We start from the raw sequence: 27,700 nt of genomic DNA on the forward strand, positions 1-27,700 counted from the left end.
AAATAATAGTATAATAATAGTATAAAATAAAATAAAAAAGCCCCAAACAAACAAACAAAGAAAACCAAACCAAACCAAAAAAAAAAAAATCCACCCAAACAAAAATACCCCACAAAAACCAAACACCAACCGACCAAACCAACAAAAAAACACCACGTAAACTACTTAAAAACTAAACAACTTAGAAACCTGCAGGGAAGTGGAGTTCTAGAAATACAAAAATACATTTCCCAGCAATATACCTGTACTGAAAATCACTGTCTGCTCAGTGTCAAAACACACAGGAAAGTCAATCAAGCCCTGTGTTATTTAATTTCTGCCTGATTCATTCAACCTGAGGAGTCTCTGCTCTGGCTCTTGGGCATTCCAACTGCTCCACAGGACCAGGGCAATGAGGAATTTCTAGGAGTGATGGTTTATAGGAACCAAAGCACGTTTCCAAGACGTGTTTCCACGGCAAGCCCTGTTCAACACCGTGACCCTGGACCACCTCACCTACTTCGTTGTGAAAATCAAATTACCAAACAGGTGATTTAAATCTGTAATCCCTCCTCCTCTGCCTCCATCACCAGTAAATCCCTGAGGGCTGCTTCTCCCCAGTAGAGTTTTCAGCGCTGTCATCATTTCCCACCTCTGTTGTGCTCCCCTGTATGGCTGGATAAGCAAATCCCCTGAGCCCCCTGGGCTGGAAAAGTACCAGGAGCTTTTTGTGAGCATCCCCCAGAGTGCCCATGTTGTTTTATTATTTTACACAGAGGGATTTAGAGCATTTTAAAAGCCTGAGTTGTTTTTAGAGTGGCAGGAGCTGTGTACCAACTGGTGAATTTTAGTAAACAAGCCACTCAACATTCACTGGAATTCTGCTGTGAGCCTGAGCCTTTTTCAAGAGAGCTGGGCAGTGGAAAACCTTGCATTTATGCCACAGAGCTGGCAGAAACATAAAGTAAAACTGAGATCGAGACAAAAAAAGGCCTAGGATAAAAAAAAAAAAGCCATTTAGAAACTATTTAGGACCTTACTTCTTGATATTTGGGCCCACTGAAAGTACTGACATTGATCAAATATTTAATTGTGCAGAAGAATGAAGCTCCAATTTAATTTTAGTTGCAAATTTGTGTGAAACCTAAAAGCATTTGGCCAAAAACTGGAAGGATATTTTGAGAAGCCAAATGTTGTTGCAAAATCATTTGCTTTTTAATTCCTAAATATGATTTTGTTTCAAAATGTAATGATAAGTAAAAATTAAGAATTCAAATGTTTAAAGTATAAATACATTTTAAAGCTCTGGTCTGTGTGAAATGTTTTCAGTTTGTTCTGCTAAAATATCAGTGTGCAAACAGAACATGAGTGCAGAATCACCAAGAACCAGATTCCATTTCTCATTTTTTATGGGTTCAGCTGCGCTTTCTGATTCAATTGTTCTCTGGAACTGACCACAAACAAGTGAAAAATCAGTGACCCCTTACCCCAAACTGCACCAATATCTGCAGATTTCCTGCCAAATTTGTAACGTGTTTTCTCAATGTGTTTCATTCCCTCTCTGGTTGTGACACCCCGAAATTTTCTTCTCTTTTCCTTCTTTACGAAAACAAACTGCAGCAGCAGTGTGGGGCTGGCCCTGGTGGGACAAAGCCCATTTTATTATTTGTGTTCCCCAGGGGCATCAAAAGGGGAAAATTGTGGGAAAAGCTCCGTTTATTGCGCCTCAGTTTTTAAAGCAGCTGCCTATAAAAATCCAGATGGGAAAATCCATTTGCATGTGGAAACTGAGACTGTGCACACAGCTAAGGAAGGTTTTCCTTTAAATATTCATGATCTTTAGAGAAATTCCTGTATTACAAAGTTTCCTGGGGTTTAATGTTAACACATAAAAATGTATCTCTTTAAAGACTCGTTTATCTCTCTAAAGACTTGTTTCAGAGGAAAGAGTATGAAGTCACACAATGCACCACAGCCAAATGTGAAATTAAGAAAATGCTGATTTCCTCTCCTGTCATTAATCCTCACGGGTAGTTTTGGTGATGTAACACCAGTGTGAGTATGTGGGGGTGTGTTTTATCAAGGAGGGAGAAACAACTGAGCAGTGGGAGGTAAAGAACTAAAATTGGGACAATAATCCAACAACTAATTCAACAGCCTGAGCCAACCCTACACTGACACAGTGGAGTCACTTTATCCAGGAGGAAGGAAGAGGCAGCAATGGAATGAATCCCATATTTAAGCACAAATGTCACAGAAATTTTAGTGGATACCAAAATCATGGCAGTAAACCCTGAGGGAAGCACCTTTCCAGCCTCACACCTCTCCCAGGGCAGGTTTTGGAACGTGCACACTCTACTTTTCTGCAGATTTTTTTTTGCCCAGCCTTCTTTTTGTTGGCTTATTTTGAGAGTTCAACTGTTACTCCAGTCCCAGGGTGGAAATAAAACGAGTTTCCGAAATGTCAGGGGGATTAGAAAGCATTTCTTTGTACAGGTCTTGAAAGAATAATCTTTAGGAGCACTCAATTTTTAAAAAGATCAAATTCCAGATTTTCTGTGCAAGCGGCACGTCATTCCACCCGTGTAGTAATCTTATCTTCTCCCTTTTTTCTCTCATTCCTCTGGAATAATGGGATTAAGAAGAATCCTACTAGCAATTCTTAAAATAGCTCTATATTTCCAGTGCCTCTATTTATATGAACCCACATGTATCACAGAAATAACATGGAATATTCATTCGCTTCCCTTACTGACACTCCCCACTGTGTGCAAGCCCCTCATTATTATTTCCTCATTAATATCCATTTGTCACTTTGCTTTTTATTTTACCAATTCTGAATTTCATCTGAAATATGTACTTTTAACAGCAGCTTTTCTCTGCTAGAAGACTGGACTTCTAAAGTAGCTGACAGAGCGAAGTCATTGAAATTATTTGCAATCCTTTAAATGTTCCAATTTAGGCAAAAAAAAAAAAAAAAAAGCTCTTTAAGTTTCTCTTGTATTTCTTTTCAGGTTACACCATGAAAGCAATGGGAAATCTCGGGCTGTCATGCTCATACTCCCAGTTAATGTGTGGATCCTGTCTCCCTCCAGTGGCAACTGCACCAGCAATAAAATCTGATATTAAAGTGCAATTAAAGCCTCTCTGAAACTCAGATGGTGCCTCTCCATTGCCAAGGTTGCTAAGGGGTTGTAGGGACAGGTGGAGGAGATTCCCTGTGGCCCAGAAATCCCAGGGAAATTCCAAAATGAGCCCATTCTTTCAACAAGTCTCTTCTCACTGCCCAAACCTGCTCAGCTTGCTGCTGCTTGTGCAGCAAGAGCAAGAAACACAAGGAGAAACCATGGGGACAAGGAGGCAGATTACTTTTTCAGGGCTTGAAATAACACCCCAGAGCCGTAATTAGAGTTCAGAAAGTACCTAAAATTAACTGTCACAACATTAATAAATAATAAATAAACCAAAGTTGCCTGGTGAGCCATGAAAAGGTGAGCTACGTGCCCTGACACACCCCAAAAGTCTGTGTATGGAATTTAGATTGAGCCTTTCCCACAGAATACTTGAATTTATCCAAAACTTTTCCACTGAAATGTACACAAAACTTTTGCACTTAAATATTCCCCAAACTTTTGCACAATATAAAAACTGATGTGGTGAGCAAATACCGAGCTGCTCCAGGCACCACAGGGAGTTTACTTTTTGCCCCAGGAGAAGCCCGTGGATGTCTCCATCCCATCCTTTTGGAATGTGTGTTCCCAACCAGATTCCTGCCCTTTCGTTTAATTTGGTATATCTTGCTCTCCCTACTCTTTAAAGCCACGTAATCTGTAGTGCAAAATCTGCAGCACATATTAAATGAAATAATTCCTCCTTGGGGAGGTCATAAACTGCATTGTAGGAAAAATATCTCTAAGCATCGCACTGGGCTGTATCCTTGAATTTATTCCCTTACAGTTTCAAAGCTCAGTGATTTGCAATGATGGCCTGCAAACAGCAGACTTGGAGAAGAATCCATTCTTGAAAATTTAAAATTGAAGTTTAAATTTGGGTAGGGGATTTCTACCCAACAGCAACACAAGAACCTCACCTCCACCAGCAAGGCTTTTTCCTTTCACTGAGAGAACAGTTTGAAATTTAGATTCTTGCCTTTTCAAAGGTCCAGGTAAAAGGGGAGTTGTAGTTATATAGATAATAAATTCAGCTGATGATTTTCATCCTTTGTGTAAATTTCTGACTTTCACTCTTGTTTTAATTTACTGCAACTCATTCCTGGTTCAGACTGTGAATACCTGCTGAGGGAAACAATCCAGAGAATGGGAAGGAAGTGGGAGGGTAAAGAGTAAATTCCATACCCTTGGCAGAACTGCACAAGTGGGGCAGGAGCCGGACGTTTCCCTCCTTTCATTGCTACTATTTTTTTCCAGTTAATTTCTTCTTTTTTTTTATTTGCTTCCCAAACTCTTATAAAAGTAAAAAATGCAGTAAATCACCGAAGGGTTTGCTGACTTATTGGTGCCAAAATTCTGGTAAGATTCAGGATGTTTCACCTGTCTCTGAAGCATTTTTCCAAGTACTATCCTTAAAAAATCACCAGCCAGTATTGAAGATACCCTATGGAGCAGTTTCTCATTCCACTGCAAGTTTTTCGCTTAGGGCATCATGGGATCATTAAGGTTGAAAAATATCTCTAAGGTCATTACCGGTCACATAAAAAAAAAAAAAAAATTAAAAGCATTCAAAAATTCTCCAGCAACCAGAGATGATTTCGTTGCCAATATCTGAAAATCCCAAGGTTTCTATTGTAAGGATCAGCAGGTTTAAATGCAGGACAGGTCTGAAATCCACTGCTCAGCAACCTGAATTTTCTGAGCATGAAAGCACCCAAAAATGAAATCCCAATTTCTTTCACAACCTTTTTTTTTTTTTTTTTCCTTTTTTTTTAGAGAAAGCAGAGCCCTAACATTTATGTTTGAATGCAGCAGTTTGCTTCACTGTCAGGGGGAGAAAAGAGGGTTTTCCTTTGCCTTGGAAAAAGGCTTCACTGGCCTCGAGGTGGCGACAGGATTGTGGATTCCAGGGCTGCAAATCCTAAAATTGGATCAGTCTGCATTATTTCTTCTTCCTGGAGCAACTCAGCTTCCCAAAATTTTGGAAATCAAAAGTTAAGGGAAGAAACACTCTTGAATGCTTTTGCAGCAGGGTTTTCAGGTCAGGATTTAAAGAAATATCACCTCCACACTGACCCAGTATTCCCAAATTTCTCTCCCCCAAATGTATATTGTAATTAGACTGATTGAAAAGCAATTGTTTGCCGTTTGGGCGAGAAACATCTTTTAAAAAGAATATTGTTATTTATGTGCTGAAATAGAATAATATCATATTAAGGATGGGAAAACCACCACAGTAAACTAATCCAACTATTAAGGAAATGTAATGAAAAATTACAATTTCCAGGGGGAGGAGGGGAAATACGTGCATTTATTTTAGACTGACTTTCTACCAGAAATGAAGTGTCTTCTCTGAAAGAGATGTACTAAAATTCTCTTTTTGTCTGCAACCACAGATGAAAAGAACCTAAATGCCACACAGGAAAAAGCAGTTTTTGATCCAGAGGGCAATGTAAGGAAGAGAGGGATCTTAGCAGTAAAAAATCCATCCAGAGTAAATGGGTTTTCAGGTTAAGCTGATGCTCATTGCTGTGCACTCATGTTCTGGTACTCATTTTCAACAAGGAAAATCCAGTGGGCTTCGAGCCAGTCAGGCAAATGTCAATGCCAAGGAAATTTATGGGGAAAGTCCTTCTGGAAGCCATTTCCCAGTTGTCAGCTGCACATCCCAGCTGCCTAAAAGTGAATTCTCCTGGCTGAGCTACCAAAGAATTGCAGAAACGTTTCTGCCGCCACAAATCTTATTGCAATTTAATGTTTTCCCATTGCAAATAAAAGAGCTAAATTCAGTTTACCTGTCATGGCTCTGATTTTTCTGTACCTGATTAATTTGGCTTCGTTCCTCAAGCTCACCATTCCACATGAGAGTTCATCAGAGATGAGGTACAACCTGTATTCTTTCCACAGAAAACTGGAAATTTGTGCAAGATTTTGGAAGTCAGCTGTTCAGAGGAGTGTGCAGTTCTCTCTGTGTTGATAGATGCTCTCATTAATATGTTCATTAAAACAATCCACAATTTTAAAAAAGAAAAAAACCAGGAACTCGGCCAATTTTCAGCATGTAAATTTACAATAAACAAGAAAGCTTTATTCTGATTTTCCTCCCCTTTTTAACAGCCTGCTGTACGGCAGGGGTTAAATTGATGTGATTTTCCATACTATTATCCATACTGTTATTTCCTGATCCATCCAACTGCTACATCTGCCACTCCCTAAACTCCTTCCAGGCACAAATGTTTGTAAAATCCTCTTACAAAGAACCAAATGTTTTGCCCAGAAAGGCTCAGTGAGCACCACACACAAGTACAATCACATATTGAGTGCCTTAAATCTGTCCAGGGACAAGCAGAACCATCTTCTGAGTCAGGCTTGCACACAAACCCCATAACAATCCCATTAACTCATTGAAGCAGTGCTTTTGTGGGAGTTATAACTCAGCAAAGATCCTTTATTTAAGCTATAAACAGCACCTGTATCTCCCAGATTAGGGCAGAGGGATGTATTTCAAGCCCATTTGAGCATGAAGATTATTGAGACCTTTTTGTTGATGAAGGAAAACACTTCTGAGGCTTAAACAGAGCTCCACTCTATTTCCATTTCCACTGATGCAACACACAGGGATTGATGTGAGCTTTACACACGCTCAGGACAAAAATGGCATTTTCAGAGTGAGAGGATTGGGTCTGCTGGAGAGATAGAGTATAAAAATGAAATGGAGACCACAGCCCTTGGAAGCTGAGGGGAGCTGCAAAGATGAATAGCTGCTCCCAAAGCTTTAACCCACCATGGAATGCAAGCTGCACAAAGACAAAAGAGTCGAGAACTTCAAACTGAAGTGAGCCTTGAAGAGAAACTTGATTTATTTAATCCCCAGTAAACATTGTTGGCTGTGGGGCTCAAATACCTCTCTCCTAATGCAGACCCAGCACCCTCCCTGAAATATTATTGAAACAGGCCTGCAACTGAAGAGAACAAATTCTGCTCATAGACATGATTTATGCTATGGCATTAGGGAGTAAATCCACTGGAATGAGTAAACATGGAAGCTAGAAGCACGAATCTCCAGGTAGTTTCAGTTGTGCTCCGTGGCAAAAACTTCTAGAACCAACTGACAAGAGGTTTATGGAGTGGGGGAGGTTATCCTAACATTTGTGGGTTTGAACATTAAATTCTACTTTTCCATAAGATGGAGAATGCCTATATATCCATTTTATTACCATTAAAAGTTGCACTAAAGCTGAACCAAAGGCTATTTTTAAAATAGAACTAGTTGTGCCAAATTCTAGTTTTTAAGTCTGAAGAACTAAGCTTCCTCTGTTTCTTGGCAAGTGACATGAGATTGCACCCATGAGTCTGAAAGCTTTCTTCAAGTATTAAGTTAATGATTCTCAACAACATATTTCACTTTTGGTGGAATGCCAGTTTTTTTTCAACACAAAAACAATTCTCTAACACCAATGAATACTACAATTGAATCACCTACATTGGTGTTCACCATCTCCGTTATGGCACTTTTTACTTCAGCTTCTTTCTACTAAAAGCTGTTTAAAACACAGCCAAAGGACAAAACCTCATCAGTGAAAGTCCGCCTGAAGCTGGAAGGAGGAATTGGCTTCTTACAACATTCCCAAAAGGAATTCCAGCCCCACACGTGTGGGACAAACAGACACACCCCACGTGTCTCCAGCACTTTGTGCTCCCACCAGTGCCATGGGCTTTGCAAATTGTCATGGCAACCACATATTTCTTCACAAGAGGCACCAGGATAGCAAATAGGCACACAAACCCTCCTTGGAGCTGGCAATAATGTCCCTTAAGCTGGAAATAATGTCCCTTAAGCTGGCATGCCCTCCCTCAAAGACGAACACGAGCAAGGGTGTCAGTGGCACGTGGGAAATCCACAAGCAGGGTAAAATCCTGTTAAGAGCCCCTAGAAAAGCGCTGGGCAAGGGAAGGAAGCGGCTCTTAAACAACAGGGCTGACCCCTGTTCATAGGAGGAGTTCAGCTCTGCTGGGAGGAAAGGCTGGGAGAGCTGGGATTGTTCAGCCTGGGCAGGAGAAGCTTTGGGGTGAGCTCAGGGTGGCCTTGCAGGGCCTGAAGGGGCTGCAGGAAAGATGGAGGGAGGCTTTTAGAAGGGGTGGAGTGACAGGAAAAGAGGAAATGGTTTCACATTGACAGAGGGCAGGGTTGGATGGGATATTGGGCAGGAATTGTTCCCTGGCAGGGTGGGCAGGCCCTGGCACAGGGTGCCCAGAGCAGCTGTGGCTGCCCCTGGATCCCTGGCAGTGCCCAAGGCCAGGCTGGACACTGGGGCTTGGAGCAGCCTGGGACAGTGGGAAGTGTCCCTGCCCACGGTGAGGGTGGCACTGTCGGGTCCCTCCCAACCCCAACCATTCCATGGCTCCACACAAATATTTCAAGGGGAGCAAAGCCCAGGGTGACCAAGATTAGGGCACCCAGAGCTGCTGGGGAAGGCCGGGGGCACCTGCAGCCCCAGCCACACACCCAGGGGTGAAACACCAGCTCAAACTGGGCAGGACAAAGCCCTGTTACCCCTGACAAACACATGGCAGGCAATTCCTTGTCCTGGCTAAAAAGGAGTTTGGGCACTTGGGGCTCAGCTGGAACCAGGCCGGATTGCTGGATTCGCCGCAGACTCAACCTGTTGGAAGGTGCAACCAAATATCTGGGAGGGTGCAGGGAATCCCGGTTTTCCCTGTATTCCAGGGCTCATTTCTCAGGTGACATGAGGCCACCTCTGCTGGAGTGTGGAGTCCCTTCAGCCACTCAGTGTAATACCCAGGGTCTGGCCTTGGCAAGACGGACCCCAGCTACCCCTCCTGCCTGAGGGGATACTTCCAGTGTGCTCTGTACACAGTGGTTTGGTCGGTTCTGCTCCCCCATCAATGACCTTGGCCTGGTGGTTGCTTCCCCCTCGGTGTGTCTCCACTGGCCTCAGGTCAATGCCCTTACCTGCCCTTTGCCCCGCACACAGACCCTCTGCTTAAGGGGAGATGGAGGTGGGGTTCTCTCTCTTGGCCTTGGCTCTTTGCCTTCCTCTCCCTCCCCGGCTTGGGGTGGGGAGGGAATGAAATGGACTCTTGTGCTTAACAAAAGAGACTTGTCCGGTCTGTTTCCCTGCCGGCGGCTGTAACCTCCCGGGACACGATGATCACTGCAGCCACATGATGCTACACTGAAGGTGCAGTTGGAATTCCACAGGCAGCACTGACACCCCTTGCACAGCCCTTTCGCTTCCCATCCGTGCTGGCACTCAACACAAACACTGTCAAGTCCAAAAGTCACAACGTGATCAAATTTTTATCTAAAAATTTTCAATCCTTTTAAAGGATCTTTTTCTTTCTGTTTTTGTTTGGTTTTGGTTTTTTGTGTGGTTTTTTTTCGTCCATTTTTTTGATTTTGGTTTTTGTTGATTCGTGGGGGGTTTTGGGTTTTTTTGTTTGGTTGGTTGGTTGGTTTTTGCTGTAGAAATATTACTTGTTTAAAGCGAACATTACAGGTATTTCAGATGCCCCAAGGAAATCACCTGAAGGAGCCCCTCTATTGTCTTTTGCAACTAAATACATGTTCAAAGTAAGCAGAGATTTTTAAAAGTTATGCTGACACATCTTCTGTAAGCAGATTAAAAAAATTCATTTTGACAAATATTCCCCAATTCCTTTCTGTCTGCTTCTCAGGATCCATTTAATAATGTAATAGCCTCAGGAGAAACACTGTGTAATGTCTTTTACAGTGCCAAAGCAGATCAGTAAAAAGCTGTCTGCAACCTGTCACGTTCTATAGAGATTGTGTCATTTCCTCCCCCCGCCTTTAATATCACACAAATGATGGACAATAACTGCTTTATTGTAATCCTCTGTCACTGGAAATAAAAAAAAAAAACAAAACAGCTTAATCCATAATTTCCATGTTCCACTCTACATTGGAAATAACAAAACAGGCAGATTTCCTGCTTTGAGCACTTCATTCTCCTCGGTTGCACATTCTGCTATAAACCCAGCAGTCATCTGAATGAGTAATTTCTCTGTTAATTCTGCCTGAGATTTAGATTTGGAACAAGCAAAGAACCAAAAAATGACTAAATCCCAGTTAAATTTGTTCCCATTGAACTGGTGGCAACGCTCTTGTCCCTCAGTGGCAGAAGCACCACATGCAAATGGCTCTGAAAATCCTCATTTATCAACCAAGGTTCTTTCCAATTTAAAAAATTATCTGTTCCAACACACAACAGGGCTTTACAGCCCTACTCTAAATCCCACAACTTCAATTCACAGAATCACAGAACCACAAAGTTGGAAGAGACCTTCAAGATCAAGTCCAACCCAGCCCCAACACCTCAACTAAACCATGGCACCAAGTGCCACATCCAATCTTTTTTTAAACACATCCAGGGATGGTGACTCCACCATGTCCCTGGGCAGACCATTCCAGTACTTTATCACCCTTTCTGTAAAAAACTTTTTCCTGATATCCAACCTATATTTCCCTTGGTGCAGCTTATGGCTGTGTCCTCTCATTCTGTCAGTGGCTGCCTGGAGAAAGAGATCAACCCTCACCTGACTACAGCCACCTTTCAGGGAGTTGTGGAGAGTGATAAGGTCACCTCTGAGTCTCCTTTTCTCCAGGATAAACAACCCCAGCTCCCTCAGTCGTTCCTCACAGGGTTTGTGTTCCAAGCCCCTCACCAGCCTCATTGCCGCCTCTGGACGCGCTCAAACGTCTCAATGTCAATGAGGAACAACTCCCTAGCAGTCACCTGTGTTCAGACTTCAAAACCAAGAGACTCCTGCAGTTTTTCCCAGCCAGAAAGGCCAATAAATATGCAGCCCCTGGTCCTACCTGTGGGTCAGAGAGGCGGGAGATGTCGGGGTAAAGGTAGAATTTGATCCCCTCGGAAGCACCAGGTAACGTCACCCCCCGAATCAGGAGGATCATCAGCATGATGTAGGGGAACGTGGCTGTCACATACACAACCTGTGGGAGGAAATAAACATCAGAAAAGGAATTTTTTTTTCCCAGCTGCAGCAAAAACACCTTATTTTCACATCTTTGTGAAGTGCTTTGCCTGCCTTTATGCAGGTGATTTTTGTCCTCCAAACATGTTCCCTCCTAAATTCTTTTTAGGTTTTGTGGGAGAGGTCAGCACTTTTTTTATAGAGATTGAGAAGTTCTCTGTAAGTGTATCATTTCCAAACACAGGCACTCATGATAACAAATAATTAATTATATATGTTATAACAATGAAAGCAATGGATTCTCAGTCACCCCATAATTACTAAACTGATTTCCCTTCAGTTTGCTCTGCCTGCATGTCTGGGTTTCAGGAATAAGCATTTCATCAAGCCCAAAGGTTAAATTCCACCCACATCTCCTTGGGATTTGATAGAGAACCCTTATGTTACAAAGAACCTTCAGGCAAAATTTCTGAGATGCTGAGCCCCAGCAAATCCTGTTTTCACATACATGGCCACAGCTTTTTTTTTTTATTTTTTTCCCAGAAATCAGTTTGTTCTCTGCATGGGGAGCAACAGGAAACCTGCAAGAAGTCACATTTTCCAAAGGAAAAATGGAGCAGAATTGCTTCTGTTTCACAATCCCAAACCTGAGACCAGGATATGCCTACTCAAACTCAGGGAAGGATTAAATGATAAATTCCATGGCACTATCAATATTTTCTTTATGTGACAACCACCTGGAATTTAACTCTCTGTAACTGCCTGTGGCCATTTCCACCTGTGAGACGTTACTCTTACACCTGCCTTGCACCAGTCAAAATTAGTTAAGCAGCAAGAATGCAAAAAATCATTTGGTGAAAAATACAACCCCAAAAATATGCATCAGGAGTCCAATATCTGTCTCCTATGTCACTGTAAGGGATACATCAAAGAATGTAGGACCCGTGAAAGGATTCTCAGACATAATCTTGTAATTAATGAAAGAAAATTGGATTTTTGGACTATTTAACCCCAAACATGAAATGACCTCATGTGCCTCATCAGGCCTCACCCTCAGAAATGGAGGAATTTGAATTTCCCAGGAAATGGAGAGCACCATTCTATTCCTATAGGTCCCAAAAGCCTGAATTGATGAATTCCCAGGTCAACACAAGGTAAAATGGGAAGTTTTATCCCCGTGCTTACATTCGTTGACTCTTAGTGGGAATGCAAACTGCTATGACTGGCTGAGCTCAAATAGCCTTTGCCTCTCCACATTCAAATTAAAAAAACCCCAGCAGCTAATGAGAATTAAAAAACAAACACATGGGATGAACACAGTCCTGCTCTGAGCCTTAGATTAGGCGGAAAGGAAAAGCCAGCTAATGCTTTTCATTTATTTAGTTCTTTGCCAGCTCTTTTTTTCCTCTTTGTTTTAAACCAAAAGTTGCATTTAACAGAAGGTATTTAGCAGACACATCCGTTGGAGGGCACTGAAGGCCTTGCACATTAATATCTGTAATATTTCCTTGCATTTCCATCCTTCTCTGCACTGCTGTGCAGCACATCCACTGTTTCCTGCACATCCCACCACTGCTTGGAATGTTCTACCTGAGCAAACATTGTTCTGGCAGAGGCAGATTCCTCCCCAGGTGGTTTGGGGAGGATTTCCTCTCTCATCTCCTGTCAGATTGTACCATTTTTTGACTCAATGATAAGGCAACTAAAAGGCATTTTAAAAACTTTTATTCCATTTTCAGTCTCATGTAATAGGTGAGACAATACAGACGTTACAGGTCATGCCGTCACAATCAAAAGCCAACTATTTCCTTGTTACAATCCATTATAAGCATTTCTTGGCCCGTCAGCTTTTGCCTCACAATGCTGTTAATGCCTTAAAGCCAATCATCTAAAATCACCCCTCGTGGGTCCTAATACAATGCACCGCTCATAGTTCTGTTTCTCTAAAGTACCTAGTCTTATTTACAAGGCCATCCTCTGAAACTTGTTTCTAGTTCCATTTCTCTCTCAGCAACATCCATCCTATTCTATAGCGTTTCTAAGCCAGCATTTCTTATCTTAAAGTTTGCACACAAATGCACATTATGTGAGCCTTCTGTCAAGCTTTGAAAATTCTCAACAAATCCATTTCCCACAATCTCCATCAAGGAAAAGTCAACACCACTCATCTCTGCAGGCAGGTAAACGGACCTGTGCAATTCCAGAGCAGCAAGGGCTGCAACCACAACCTCTAATATTTTTTTTGGCCATCAGGGCATCTGTGCCTCAGCTTTAGAGGAATGAGGGCTCTCCCTGCCCTCTGCTTGCCATGCAGAAAGGGAATAAAAATAAACCACCAGTATTATTATAAAGGCTCAGCATTTCTGGCAATACCAATCCAGACATGCAGAACCACAGTGAAAGGAAGCAGGAGTGGGAAAGGTGGGAAGATCCCCTCTTCCCGAGCCCACAGACACTGCTGATAATTGATCACACAACTCCTGAGGTTGAAAAGCTCCAGCTGCTCTTTTAATTCAACAGGTGAGTGTGCTGTGCTGGGAGAGAGACATTAATTCCCATTTCCCCCCTTCCCCAAGAGCTCCTGAGGTGAGGAAGGATGGGGAAATTTAGGAATTGGTGCCATTATTAGCATCATCATCACATCTGTTGGGCATTAAAAGTTTCCTGAATTGTTTTCTTTTCTTTCAACTCATCGAACCTCTCTGAATATCAATGTGAACACAACTGTTTCTAATTACACCGCATCCTGTTTTAATTGACTTTAATTGCTTGGTATGTTAATTTGCATCCCAATGCTCAAAATGCTTTTTTTAAACCCTTGTCAGAGCCATGCCAATGTTTAAGCAGTTGGAAACAAAATAAAAAAAATTCTGGCAGGCGAGTTTTTGCACCAAGTTCTCCTCTTACAATGTGGTTGAAAGAAAAATTTGCAATGATATTTAGACATCCAAGTAGGTGGAAATGCACCCGACAACTCTGAACTATGCTTGGGTGCTTAACTGATAGTACACTGGAACCAAAGATCCTGACAAGGGATATTCTACTGACTGCCACAAGCTTAAATATCACAGAATAGGGAATAAATTGAGGGCCACCAAATACTGGAAATTTAAATACCAAAACCTTAAAGAGGCTTAGATGTCACTCGGGGTTAATATATAGATATCAAGGTACCTATGAAATGATTTAATGAGTGAGGCATCATAAAGATTTTGAGAAGTGAGCTAGATTTCAGCTTCATCTTTTCATGCCTTAATATCTTAACAGCACCAATATGTGCCTGTGTTCCAGTTTGTCCCCTGGGGCTGCTGGACTTCTTGTCCTTACTGAAAAGGTGTTGTCTTTTTCTAAAAACTCCAGGCACCTCATGCTGCAGGGTGAGGGGGATCTGGCTGGTGAGAATAAGAAATTCAGGAAAACCCTGTTGAGGATAAGAAGGAAGATTTCCATGCAATGAACTAAGCCCCAACCCATGGAAATCTCAAAGCCCCAAATCAAATTTCTTTGGCCAAAGTTCCTACAGAGCACACAAGGCTGAGCTTCATACATTTCCTCTCAGCAGCACGAAGAGGTGAACATCCCTCCTTTGCTTGGCTCTTGCTGAGAACACACAACCAGAATTCCTGAACAAAACAAAACAGGACTTGGACTCTAGAAGTTGATGGAATTCTCCTCTGCAAGCTGCCATGTTCAAGCTTGTTTGTACTTTAATGAAGCAACTGCATTTTATGAATGGGATAAAATTCATCTTGATGCTTCAGGAAATTACTGCCTTGTTGATCCCTGTCCCCTAAAATCCTCCATTGCTCCACTGGGCTGTAAACACGAGGAATATCAATGCAAGAATTGCCAGAGATTTGCCTGAACTCACTATTAAAATGTTTATGGAACATCAGACCTGCCCCCATGCACTGCTCATCCTTATTTTTCACGGAGTGTTTTCATCCTGGTGTCATTTAACCTATTTTTTAATTTATGAATTGATTTGAAACCATGAGCATGGAGAAGCAGAGTGAAACCCCCCAGCTGTGCCCACCCTGCACGACACTCCTGTGTGGAGAAACTGCTCAGGAACCGAAATTGCACCAAGTGGTGTGAGAGGGAAAAGAATAATTTTTATCCAGGAGAACATATTGGCACATATACAGGAATATAATTATCATACCCCTGCCTGGCAGCTCTGCTGACTGAGTAGACACATCCAGGAACCACCAATTTGGGCAGAATTTCCATCAAAATGTTTTAAATTGTCCCACAAGGCACAGTCAAACCAGATTTGGCCTCACTGATATTTGTACTTTCACAAACTCTGACTTCCTAGATGATACCAGCAGATGATAAACACAATAAAAGATTTTCTTTTTTAACTGCCATGGGACAGTGTAAAATATCCCACGCAGCATTGTTTGGAAAAAAAGGCTTTTGTTCATCTGACTCTACACCATCTATGGAGCTACAAGCGACAACTGAAAAGGCAGATTTTCCACATTATTGGATTTACGAGAAAAATGGTATAAAATGGTATAAAGGAATGACAGCTGATTCACCAGGTTTTTAAAAGCGTATCAAAAGGGGGAAAACATTCGAGGTCCATCTACATTTTAAAGCTAAAATTTCATGTGCAGAGAAAGAAACAAAAGCAGAAACTCAACAGAACACCAGGGAAGTGGATTTGTATAATTGCAAGGAGGGGATGGGGTTAGAATCAGCAAAATGGCTGATTTTTCTATTTTCTCTGTGCGTTTTATAGATTTATTCAGCATCATCTTCTGTTTGTCATCTTTTTTATGTCCACAGATAAAAAGAATAATTCTGGTAAACCCTCCGTAACCAGATTGCCCATGAACTGCAGAATTCCTTCTAAATTACCACTGAATCATGAGTGAGTGCAGACATCCTCACTCCGAGCATGAATAAATTCAAAACCCAACAGCTAAGAAAATTTAATGAGATTTGAGGACTGAGAAATGAGCAGCAAAGAAGGAAAATTCCTTGGGAACGAAAATTCAATGAGATGAGCCAGAAAAGAGGGGCCAGGAGAGGACACTCGGTGAAGAGACGTGAGAACCTGAGTGATCACAGGAAGCCAAAGATTCCACATGAAATAATAACTGCCGAAGGGAATAATTCCAGCATCACATCACTCTGAGGTCGTTGCCTGCGACACAGAAAAATCCCTACCTGGCAGAGCTGTGCAAGTCCCAGTTTTTTTCCATGTGGTGATGAAGGCAATAAATAAATCAATGAAAGTCTGAGCCCTGCTGGAATGGTTTCCTTCACAATGAAATAATAACTTCACTCCAAAATTTGTTGAGTCAATTAAAAGAAAAAAAAAAAACAAAAACAACAACAACAACAACCCCCAAAATGTTCTGTTTAATTTTGGTTTGGCATTCTTTTAGGTGAATGGGTGGGAGATCTCTCTTGAATGAAAAATGCTCTAACAAGCCAAAGCTGTTATTTAGAAGTTTTAATCCCACATTAAAAATGAGTGAAAAAACCTGCTTTCCATATTTTTTGCAGCACAAATCATTCTTTACCTTGGGTCTGACTTTAGACACTTTTCAGCACTTCCCAAATTCCATTTCAAATATTCTGTGTACAAAAATAATTGCCTGCCTGTAGCCAAAATTTCCAAAAGAAAGAGAATTATGGTGGAAGGCTGAATCAAAAGTGCTCTATTAGAAACCCAGGGATGCAGCTAAAACTGGAAAACAATGAGAAAGCACCAAGGGCAGACAATATCCATGCACAGCAGCAGCTCATTTTCCCAGCTGAATTGAGTGAATAATTCATTTCCATGATGAGCTACTGCTCCCCATAAATATTCCTTAAGCAGCAGCAAGTTTTCTAAACATGTGTTATTTCCCAGCTAATTCCAACAGATGGGTTTGTTTCCAGCTCGCCCAGGAGCATTAAAATCAAGATCTGTCTTCTTTCTGCTAAAATTGCTCTTCAGGCTTGGTGGTTCTTTTCATGAGGCCTGCAGTCCTCCTACTTCATTAAAAAAACCAAAAAATCAGTGTACAGTCTAGGGCTAATGAACAGATAGATTTCCTTATATTTGAGTAAAAAATTTCTCTAATTAACAGATCCTGCCCCAAAACATTCATCTGTAAGACTAGCAACAACAGAATACGCAGACATATCCAAAAATCCCAGTCACGGAGACCAGAACGCACAAAGGTGCTCATCTGAAATTCAGAAACTGAATTTTATCCCCTCATTGCAATAATTTATGTGGGCATTTAAGCAGTATAATAAAGACATTAAAAAGAAATAAATAATAATGGGAAATAAATTTCTCATTAATAAATTGTTAAAATTAAATAAATAAAGGCAAATGCAGATAACCAGATTAATTCTTGATACACGCGCAGCTTAATAATCACCTAATCAGGGACAAATAATGCGCCAAGAGCTTCTAAAAAAGGGGGAGTGATCACACATAATGGGCTGGATTCTGAAAAAATGACTTTAAGCCACAGTTCCTTTTATTTCAAGGATTCATTCTACCCTGAACAGGCCTTGGCCGAGTTCACAGTACCAAATTCACAGCAAAATTTACACAAATTTACAAATCAGTTGAGTTTGCTGACTGTTCTGAAGAGGTTTTTAAATGTTCACAAGTGAATCCACACGAAACAAGGATCAACCTGAACTAAAAGTTGAGCAACTGTTGGAAATGTTTCATTAATGTCATTAATGGAAACGTTGGAAACGTTTCATTAATGTTATTACATTTTTTGCTGTCATTAAATACCAAAATAAAAATCATTTCTCTGTTTCATAGATCAATATCTAGAGTAAATACAACTCAGGAGCTCGGTGCCTCCTCCCAGTGCTTTCTCAGCCTCCAAAATTATATTTTCCACCTTCAACATTAATCCTCCACTCGCCAACTGTTCTTAGAGGAGTTATGCTGATGAAAAAAAGGAAATTCTGCAACAACCCTCAACACCAACACGCCCAGAAATGTGCTCTCCATTTGTTGGAAATGTGTTCCTCACGTTGTTAATGTGCTGTTACCACACTGCTCTCACAAAAATCCCAACAGTTGTAAACACAGCGTGCCCAAAAGAACCCTGGGAAGCAGGGGAAGGTCTGTGGTGGAGTTTCTCAAAGGCAGAAAGTCACAGAAAACCTTGAGCAAAGCGAGGACTACAATTTGGCAAGCAGACAAATTTCCCCCTGTATTTCTCCCAGGGGAAATACAAAATACAAAAGCAGAATCCCGATGTTGAAATCATGGTGTTATTGGTCCTGGCGCCTAGAATGTGTTTGCTGGAGGTTATGTCTATAAGGTTTTGGGGTTGGAAGGGTTTTTACAGAAAATTCTAGATTGAAGTTTATTATTTTATCTCCATCATTAATGGTAGTGATAAACCAGTGGAAGAACAACATCCTGTTTCTATAACGTGATTTTTTTGTTTAACATTCAAGGGCACAGAGAGGAAGAGCTGCCCTCTGGTTGTGGGCAGGGAAAGGAAGACTGATGGGGAGGAAGCAAATTCCAGCACCTTGGCTGAGCTCATCACTGCAAGCAAAGTGTTTATGTAGAGCTCCCATCAAGGAGGGAATCTGCAGAGCCACAAATATCGCCGAATTAAAGACTGCTATTTAATCAAGTAAAAGTCAACTTTAAAAACCAATCAGGAAGAATTTTAAATAGAAATTAGGACTAATTAATCAACTGAGGATTGGGGTTGGGTTTTTTTTCCATTCTGTAAATGTCTTTAAAATGTAGAAGCTTTTATAGAACAAAGCTGTTCCTTTCCAGAACCTTCTAGGATTTTCAGACCTCTCAGTGTCATCTCGTTTGCCTTCAAGACAAACCAGATACTGTGAGTTACAAATACACCCAGAAATTTGCATTTTCTTAGAAAAATGTGTAATATGGGATGACTAATTACTCATATCAACCCCATTTCTGTGAAAACAATTCAGAATTATCCCACAGTAGCACCTGAATTTCCAGTTGTGGAAATGGATTTTGCACAGGCAGAAACAGGGGTTCAATAAGGCACTACATGAACTGGAATTTTGACTCATTCCAGACAGACCTTCCAGTCTCACTCCTTAGGTCCTAAGCCATTCTAAAAATGTTCAACCTTCGAGCGGATAGACAGGCAAAGGTCAGAGCAGGGCAGGAGGTGATTTTTCCTGTCACTCCAAAATGTGTCAGACCTTCAATGTGCATTGGAATAAAAATTTTTGGCCAACGCCTTCACCTGATTCAGGGTTTGTTTGCCCTCTGAATCTTCCTGGAGAACATAAAACACTCCTGGAGGAGTGTTGTCCTCATGGAATTATTAGATTCCCTTAAATGATCAGTTCCAATGAATCAACATTTTCCAGTAAAAATTGGGATTTACCAGAGCATTCCTTAGATTCCTGCTCGATTTTCCTCACTTGCCTTGAAAAAAACCCCTCGAACAAACAAAAACAACGACACAAAAACACACTCCCAAATGAACATCAGCACTGAAGTTAAAAAAAACCCAAAACCCCTGGATGAAGTGTGGGAAATAGAAAAAAGGATTCTAGGGGAGGTTTTCCAGTCAGAACTCTATTCAGGTGGTCCCAAAAGGTTAAAGGTGCCAGTTGGCAAAGGTCAAGGTGTCAGCCAGACTCTGCTGTCACCTTGCAGGCCTTGCCTGACAAAGAGGTAAGGACAGAATTAGGTACTGTAGCCATCATCTGAGAAGTCTCCATATAAATGCAGAACATTTCAAATAACTGCCGATAATAAAAACACAAAACGTTCATTCAGTGGTAATAAGAATTTTCCCTAGAATTTTGCACCAAAACTAATCATATGTGAGGCTTTTTTTGAAGATTATTCTACCAACCCTCCAAGCACTGCAACAGGTTTGTTAGTGGCCATCTCTAAATCTATCAGTCACTTCTGCAGTTTTCTGGCCACCACAGCACTATTTAATCTTGTGCAATAAATGCTGGAAAAAAAACAAAAAACAAAAACCAAACAGATTTGTAAAGTGGCAGGCAAAGATATCCTGTAGCACACCCACACCTTTCTGTTGTTGTTGTTGTTGTTGTTGTTGTTGTTGTTTTGTGGGTTTTGTTTGGTTGGTTTTTTGGTTTTTTTTTTTTTTTTCTTTTTGATTTTTGTAATCATGAAACTGAAGGAAACGGGTCAGAGCTCACTGGGTCTGGGGCTGCAGCTTCTTCAGGAGGGATAGGACAGGGGCAGCTCCAATTTTTGCTCCCTGTGACAGAGACAGGACCCAGGGAATGGCTGGAGCTGTGTCAGAGAGGCTCAGGTTGGAGATCAGGTGTAGTTAATATACGACTTATAAAAATAATAATATATAAAATAAAAAAATAATATAAAAATAATAAGTTAAGAGAGTTTCTCTGTAGTTGTACCGAGAGAGGCAATTGTGGGAAATCATTCCCACAAGAATTATTAAAGATAATAATTTAGTAAAGGCAAGAAAACTTTCAGAAGCAGTGAAAGGAGGCCTCAGAAACAGAAAGAGCAGAGAACTCAGAGCTAGCTGCAAAGCCTGGCAGTAGAGAAGATACCATAACACGGCAAGCAAGGACACGAAACAAGACTTTGAGTCTTTAGGCCTGGCTAAGACAGACCTCAAGACTGCAGAAAAATCTGCTTAGCAAGATAGTAGAAGGTTTTAAGTTTAATGATGGAATATTGATTATTGTTAATAGAAAGCACACAAACAAGCATTGTTTGAAGCAGGTGTACGTGTGCTTTCAGTGACTGGTAGAGCAATTGTCTGTAAGCTTTAGCAATGTGCTGTTGGCTGGAAAACTTTTAAAATGCCCTGTAACAAAGAGATCTTTGCCTGCTGTTGGCAACACATGAGCTGTTGCCATCCTTCAACCGTCTCACCCTGCAATGAGGTTGATACTGCGGAAAAGCTCAAGGAATGTCTCCAGACAATCCTGTCCCGCTTGTGAAAAACACATCAGGGAAAGGTTTTACTCCAGAGGGTGCTGGGCACTGCCCAGGCTCTCCAGGGAATGGTCCTGGCCCTAAAGCTGCCAGAGCTCCAGGAAAAACGCTCCCAGGGCTGCCCAGGGTGGGACTGTTGGGGGTGTGTGTGCAGGGATAGGGTTGGGACTCGATGATTCTTTTGAGTCCCTCCTAACTCAGGATATTCCCTGATTCCATGAACTGTCTTGTCCCTTCCAACCAAAACCATTCTGTGACTCCAGTGGGAAGTTCAAGGCTTTTGTAGGAGAATGAAGAGCTCACATTTATATGGGAAAAGGCGTGTTTGCGTTTGCCCCAGGGTGACAGCCCAATTCCTGTCATCCTCTGAGGAACACGAGCTCTTATCTCCATGGTGACAGCTGAGAGATGGATGCACCATGAAGTATTTGCAATACTACTTGTGCATTAAGTGTAATAACAAAAGTATGATAAATAGCCTCAGCACCCAAACTAACAAGCATCCTTATCATCCCGACCCTGATTCTCCGCTTTTCCCTTCCCTGTGGCTACTCCATCCCTCCTAAAGCAGTTAGTCACACCTTGACTGAGGGTTTATTGCTCTCTAACTTCCCCTCTAAGCTGCCTCTAAATGTGGCTGCTAAATCACCTCAAGGCTGACTCGTAGGACGCCAATCTGACGCTGCTGCAATTAATTTGTGGGTTTGAGCAGTTTTTCAGCTTGAAAAGAAAAGGTGATGTGATGCACAGAAAAAACGAGAGGGATGACACGATAAAAACCTTAGGCTGGAAGACAGGGTGACTTAGGAGTACGTGACTGCCACAGATTTATTTTTCTCTCTTAGGGAAATGCTTTGATCTCTCAGCTCTCCCTTCATCCCCTCAGCTCTGCAGAGATCCCTGAGGTGTTGCTCTGCGGGTGTAAAGGAGAGCAGAGACCTCTCCCTGTGCTCATCCCACACTTGGAACACAGAGATTCCAACCTCGGCGAGGCACTCCGGCAACAAGGGACACACAAACCAAAGCACAAAAAACCCTCACTGACCTCCACCACTGTAATTCTCCCAAATATATTTTACACCCGCAGGAAGGAACCCAGAATTTTTTTATTACAGCTAATTAAGAGCAGTGCCTTACACTTTCTACAACAAACTATCTACTAATTGTCTAAAGCGCCTACTTTCCATGACACAATCAGGCTTACACAGGATGTTTGGAGTTTCTCCCGTTCTTTTTTGAAGCACACAAGTTTTTTTCCAGCAGCAGGAGTGAATAGCAGGTGCACAGCAGCCAACTACCTCCTGGGGATGTGTTTTAGCTACCGGCCCAGCACCAGCAGCTGCCTGAAGCTGCATTTGTTGCTCCTCAGGCAATTTCTTTCATTAAGCTTTGCCATTCTTGGGAGTGAGTTTGGATCCAAGCCACGGGAGCTGACACTGGGGTAGGATACAGGACTCAAGTTTGTAAATCTCACAAGAGCAGCCTTGTAAACAAAACTTGTACTACAAAGGCATCTTCACATTGGAGATAAAGCCAGAAATCTGGACTTTGCTGGCTGGAGAAAGCAGAGACTGCCTTCCCACTGGCAGGAATTTGGTTTAATATAACCTTGGCATACGGGGTCATGGGGATGGATACCTAAAATTGCAGTTAAGGAGCCAGGCTGGAAGCTGGATAGATTAGCAGGAGCTTAGGACAAACAAAACAAACCTGTGTGAGAACAGGGGATTGTAGCTCTTCTGTTTTGTGGGAAAAAAAAAAAGAAATTGGAGCAGCATTAGGAAAGTCAGAGCTGTAAAGGTTAGTGTATCTGAATTGAGGGACCCTGGGTGTTCCTGCAGACGAAAAGGTGCAAAGAATATTCCATATACACAGAGCAAGACTCAAGAAAAGCAACGTTCATTGCAATTCCTCTGTGGAAATTCTGCATACACATGGAGCCCAGGACGTGGCAACCACAGAGTTTTGGGAAATGCAGTTTTGGAAACCCCTCAGTTGTAAACCCAGCCAGCAGCAGTGCTGTGCCCCTGAAGGAATAATATTTAACTCTGACACATGCTTTAACAATTATAACAAACAGGAAATTGGATATTTTGGCTCCTGTTGAATGCTCTGCTGAAGGGAATCGTTCTCTGATTACGGGGAGGGGGGGAAGAGGATGGGTGAGGAAGGGCAGGTTCTGTGAGAGAGGTGAACCATGAAGAGATCTGTAGTGGTATAAATGGAATATTAGATAGGAATAAATGTAGTAATAAATAGGAATGGGAATATATATAAATATATAGGAATAAATGACTGCAACTGTCACATTTCTAAAGCCCTTTGTTTGGGTCAGTGTGATTTTGGTAACGAGCTAAAAGTTCCTGGTAATCTCAGTGGCAAAAAGAACCTTTATTTGTTACCTTTAGCCAATCAGCGCATTTTTCTTGCGGAGATTGCTGTGTTAATCTGTGCCTTTAGGCTCTCCCCGTAATTTTACTGCACTTTTCCGTGCACTGCCACAGCAAATATCACAGCTGGCCTTCCACCCTCTGCTCCTCCCTACCCCTTCTGCTTTTTCGTGCTTTAAGTTCGCAGAGCAGAGGATCTCCCTGCCCAAAACCTCTCACACCTGCGTGTGCCCTTGAGCTGGCCCTCAGCGCACTCAAACACTTTTCACATGGTTCAGCTGCAGACCAGGCCTTACATCCCCCCTAAATATTTAAATAAAAGCAGATTTCCCCCTGAAGGTGCAGCTGGGAAGGGCTGAAACCGTAAGGACACAAGTTTGATTGAAGTTTTCTACATGACACCTTCCCCAGCTGTCAAACAGAGGGTCGGGAAAAGCACCGAGAGGCACCAAAATCCAATTTTTTTAACAAACCCGAGGTGTCCTTAAATGCTCAGAGCACAGGAGAGTGGAAAAAGAAATAGTTTTGAAACCTCACACAGAGGAGGCGGAGAGCAGGAACTCTGCATGCATCTCATGAATGTTCTACTTTCCCCCTTTGAATGCAGAGATCAGCCTTGGCCTCAGTTAAAGCCTCACCATGAAGGGCCATTCTTTGCTGTTACTTCAGCCTAAAACAAAAGACACTTCAGGAGATACAATCGTTGCTGCCCAGTTCCTTTTCCTGGGCTCCTACAATGGGCCCTAGTTCTTTCTTTTTTTTTTTTTTTTCTTTTTTTTTTTCCTTCCACACATCTTTCTCTTATATTTTTTTGTTTCTGTCCTTTTGCTCCTTCTTTCTGCCTCATTGAATCCATTAAGGCCTTTCGATGGCCTGCTATTGAGAAATAAATTTTCTTTGGGACTAGTGACTGAGTTTTAACTTGCTGGCAAGCAAGGCTTAACTCCTGAGGGGAGGGAAAATGATGAAAAAATAGATGAAAAACCCATCTCTGAGTCTGGGGGCCCGCAGACCTTCTGGATACCTTGCAATGTCTCGCTTCTCAAGGAAACGGAATAACCTAATCCCAGCAATTTTTCCACTTCTCTCCCACGTTAATCTTGACACACTGGGTGTTCTTTCTGCCTGTATTTCCCAGCAGATTCTCTTATTTTAGGTCCTAACGCCAGTGATTTTTGCACAACTGGAGATTAGAAGGCCTTGAGAGGCCTCTGACCTCAAGAGAAGAGCTGCTGTGAGAGAGGTCCTCGTTTAACACAAAATGGCCCACAGTTAGAAATATAAAACACAAAATGACTCACAGATAGAAATACAACACACAAAACGACCCCCAGTCAGAAATACAACACAAAAAAACAACCCCCAGTCAGAAATACAACGCACAAAATCACCCCCAGGCAGAAATATAACATACAAAACGACCTACAATCAGAACTATAATGCACAGAATGACCCAGAGTCAGAAATATTAGCACTGTTCAGGCCTGCTCAAGGTGGGGTAGATTATTCCAAAGCCACCAAAGGCCAATTCAAACCAAGAGAGCTGAACTTCACCTCAGAACCAGGACAAAAACCTCTGGAAAGAAAGGATGAAACCTTCAGAGTTTTGAGAGGAACATAAATCGCTCGCAAAATATAAAGAAATCTGAGCTGGAAGTGTGTGTGTGGGTGCAAAACTAATTTATTACTTCTGGATAATGAAGTTTTCTGGGGACGTGCAGTGAAACATCCATGGACCAGCCCTGCTGCCCTGCCCTGCAAATGCAGAACTATAAAAACAGAGCCAAGGGGGAAATATTTGGAGTTCGCTAGAGAGAGGTGACACAGCACTCAGCCAGCAGGGCCTGGGAACTCCCATTTTGCATTTTAAACCGTTCACAAAAATTCTGGGCATTTTTCCTCAACAGCAAAATGAAAAGTAAATTACAACCGAAAGCTAACTACTGTTGCAACCTTATTTTATATATTTATTTTAGTATTGCATGGTGTAGAGTTTCATTTGTTGGAGTAAACTCCCAACAGGTCAGGTGTCTATTTTATATTGAATTACTCAGAACAGCAGCCTGGGACAAGTGGTCCTCAAAAGCACCGTAAAATGAAAAAAAAAAAAAAAATAGGGCTCTCTACCTTTAGTTATACCTTGTTAAAATGTGAGTGTGAATTAAAGATATTTTAGTACATTTCCTTGGGCACCTCAATTATTCATCATAAATCCAGTTTTCAGTGGTTCACAGATTAACAATGAAGCCAAACCCCCTTTCCAGGACGTTTTTCTGTCACTGTTAATGGGATTCTATGTCAAGATGTCCCAGCAAACAGGCTGTACCTGTTCTCCTTCATCTCTGGTTTTTTTGACAGGTATAATTAATACAGACTTCCAAAACTTTCCTGACACTTAACGGGCCCTTCACTGCCTTCAGCTCAGCGAATCAAAGTGGTCAGTGGCACTAATTACCAGGTGAGGAAGGGTGCAGCATTGCAAAGGACAGCAGCTGTGCAGTTAGAAAATGAACTTCAGAGAACCACAGATTAATTAAAGCTGGAAAAGACCAACCCTCAACCCAGCTCTGCCAAAGTCCCCTGGTACCACATCCACGTGTCTTGGGTACTTCCAGGGATGGGGGCTAAACCACTGCCCTGGGAGCCTCTTCCTGTGCCTGATCAGCTTTTCAGGGAGGAAGTTTTTTCCTGATATCCAACCTAAACCTGCTGCAACCTGAGGCCATCTCCTCTCGTCCTGTCACTTGTCCCTGGGAGCAGAGCCCCCCGTGGCTGCACCCTTCTGTCGGATAATTCAGATAATTTTATTTCTCCAGACTGGACATCCCCAGTTCCCTCATGAAGTTCATCTCAAACCCCTCAGGCTGATCACAGCTTTAAATGCACTGAGCAGCCTTTACAGGACTCTGGTCTAAGGTTTTTTTTTAATGTAAAGGTGAAATTAAATGCTCAAACCAAGAAATATCTGGGGGTCTGAAAGGAATCTAACTCATTTTCCTAAATGTAACTTTTGGAGAACATTACAGGTTAAGGCAATAGGCACAATCGCTGGAAAAAGAGAACAAAAGATCAATAGCAAAAGAGTAAAACAAGAAATGATGCTCTCAGTTGCACATATTCAACGCAAAATCCTGCTTCTTGTGGCAGCTACAGCAGCAGAGTTGCTCCTTTAAGGAAAAAAAAAAAAGTTCTCTGCTTTGCTCTGCTGTTTGTAACTTCTCCAGTGGGGCTGTGGCAGAAAGTGAACCACTTTAATGAATAATGAAGGTGACAAGGACAGTATCAGAGCCCCTCTTCCTTTTATGTTTACATTCAACAATTACACCACCAAGAAATCTTGCCAGGTCCTTTCTAAGGGTTTACAACGACGAGCTGCAAACTGAACAGTGTCTTTTTTAGAGATGCAGTCGATATCCAGGGATAAATCAGGTGAAAAGTCATGAAGGAGATCCCGTGCAATCATGAATCTGATGGTTTTTTGACTCACATGACTATTTAATCAAACATCTTAGCTCGGGTTTATGTGGAGAAAGGAGCCACATCAGAGCTTTTTCTCATGTAGCACAGCAAAACCTCCCAGCTCTGTGGTTAAAAGAGCATGTGCAGAGTGGAAAGGAGTAAAAAGGGACAGACGGAGCCACAATATTATCAAAAGCTTGATGAGAGCATGCAAGACCTCTGCAAATTTGATTATGACCTGAAAAACCAGGCAGATTTGTTGTAGAGCAACAGCGTTTAGGTGTAACATCCCAGCCTCTCGGCTCTGGGTCTCCAGCATCCCTGCTGCCACCTCCCACCGTCATCCTCTGTGTTTCTGAGCCTCTGCTCCCGGGCCAGCTCTAAAATACATCAAATTGAGGGGCGGCTTAAAGTCAACCTTCAGCACGAAGTGGAAATTCAGGGAACTGAGCACAAAGGGGAGGAAAGTATCAAAATATCCAGAAGTCAGAATCAAATAGAATAATTTTCAGTGATTGTAGTATGGGGAGTAGTTGCAGAAAATGTTGAAGGATGGATTCCTGGCAGATTTTTCTCTCTTGCAGCTGGTTCTGCACAATGGGAAGGATTTCTCATCGCTTATTAACCAGGAACTACTGGAGAAGTAAAAATCACTGGGCAAGAACTGTTTGAGTGTAGCTCTGGCAAAAGAGTATTTTCTTTCAATCCTGTTAACATTTTCATGATGTTAACAGGAACCAGTTCAAAAAGACCCCAAATATATGAGAATTGGTCTCAGTGTTCAT

At 42.0% G+C, this 27,700-nt stretch overlaps 1 protein-coding gene across 2 annotated transcripts in view; it reads right to left on the reverse strand.

Annotated features, from left to right (window-relative positions):
* The window catches only part of SLC6A11 (solute carrier family 6 member 11), an 89,736-nt gene that overhangs the window by 33,804 nt on the left and 28,232 nt on the right, over nucleotides 1-27,700 (reverse strand). For both annotated transcript variants that reach the window (XM_066195182.1, XM_066195183.1), the window contains one exon: nucleotides 11,011-11,145. In XM_066195182.1, the coding sequence (XP_066051279.1) occupies nucleotides 11,011-11,145 (135 nt within the window). The remainder of the gene's footprint in view (nucleotides 1-11,010; nucleotides 11,146-27,700) is intronic.

The sequence above is a fragment of the Chamaea fasciata genome, unplaced genomic scaffold (assembly GCF_029207755.1).
Source record: "Chamaea fasciata isolate MVZ Bird 193981 ecotype frontalis unplaced genomic scaffold, bChaFas1.0.hap1 SCAF_13, whole genome shotgun sequence".
In the NCBI taxonomy this organism is placed as follows: Eukaryota; Metazoa; Chordata; class Aves; order Passeriformes; family Sylviidae; genus Chamaea; species Chamaea fasciata.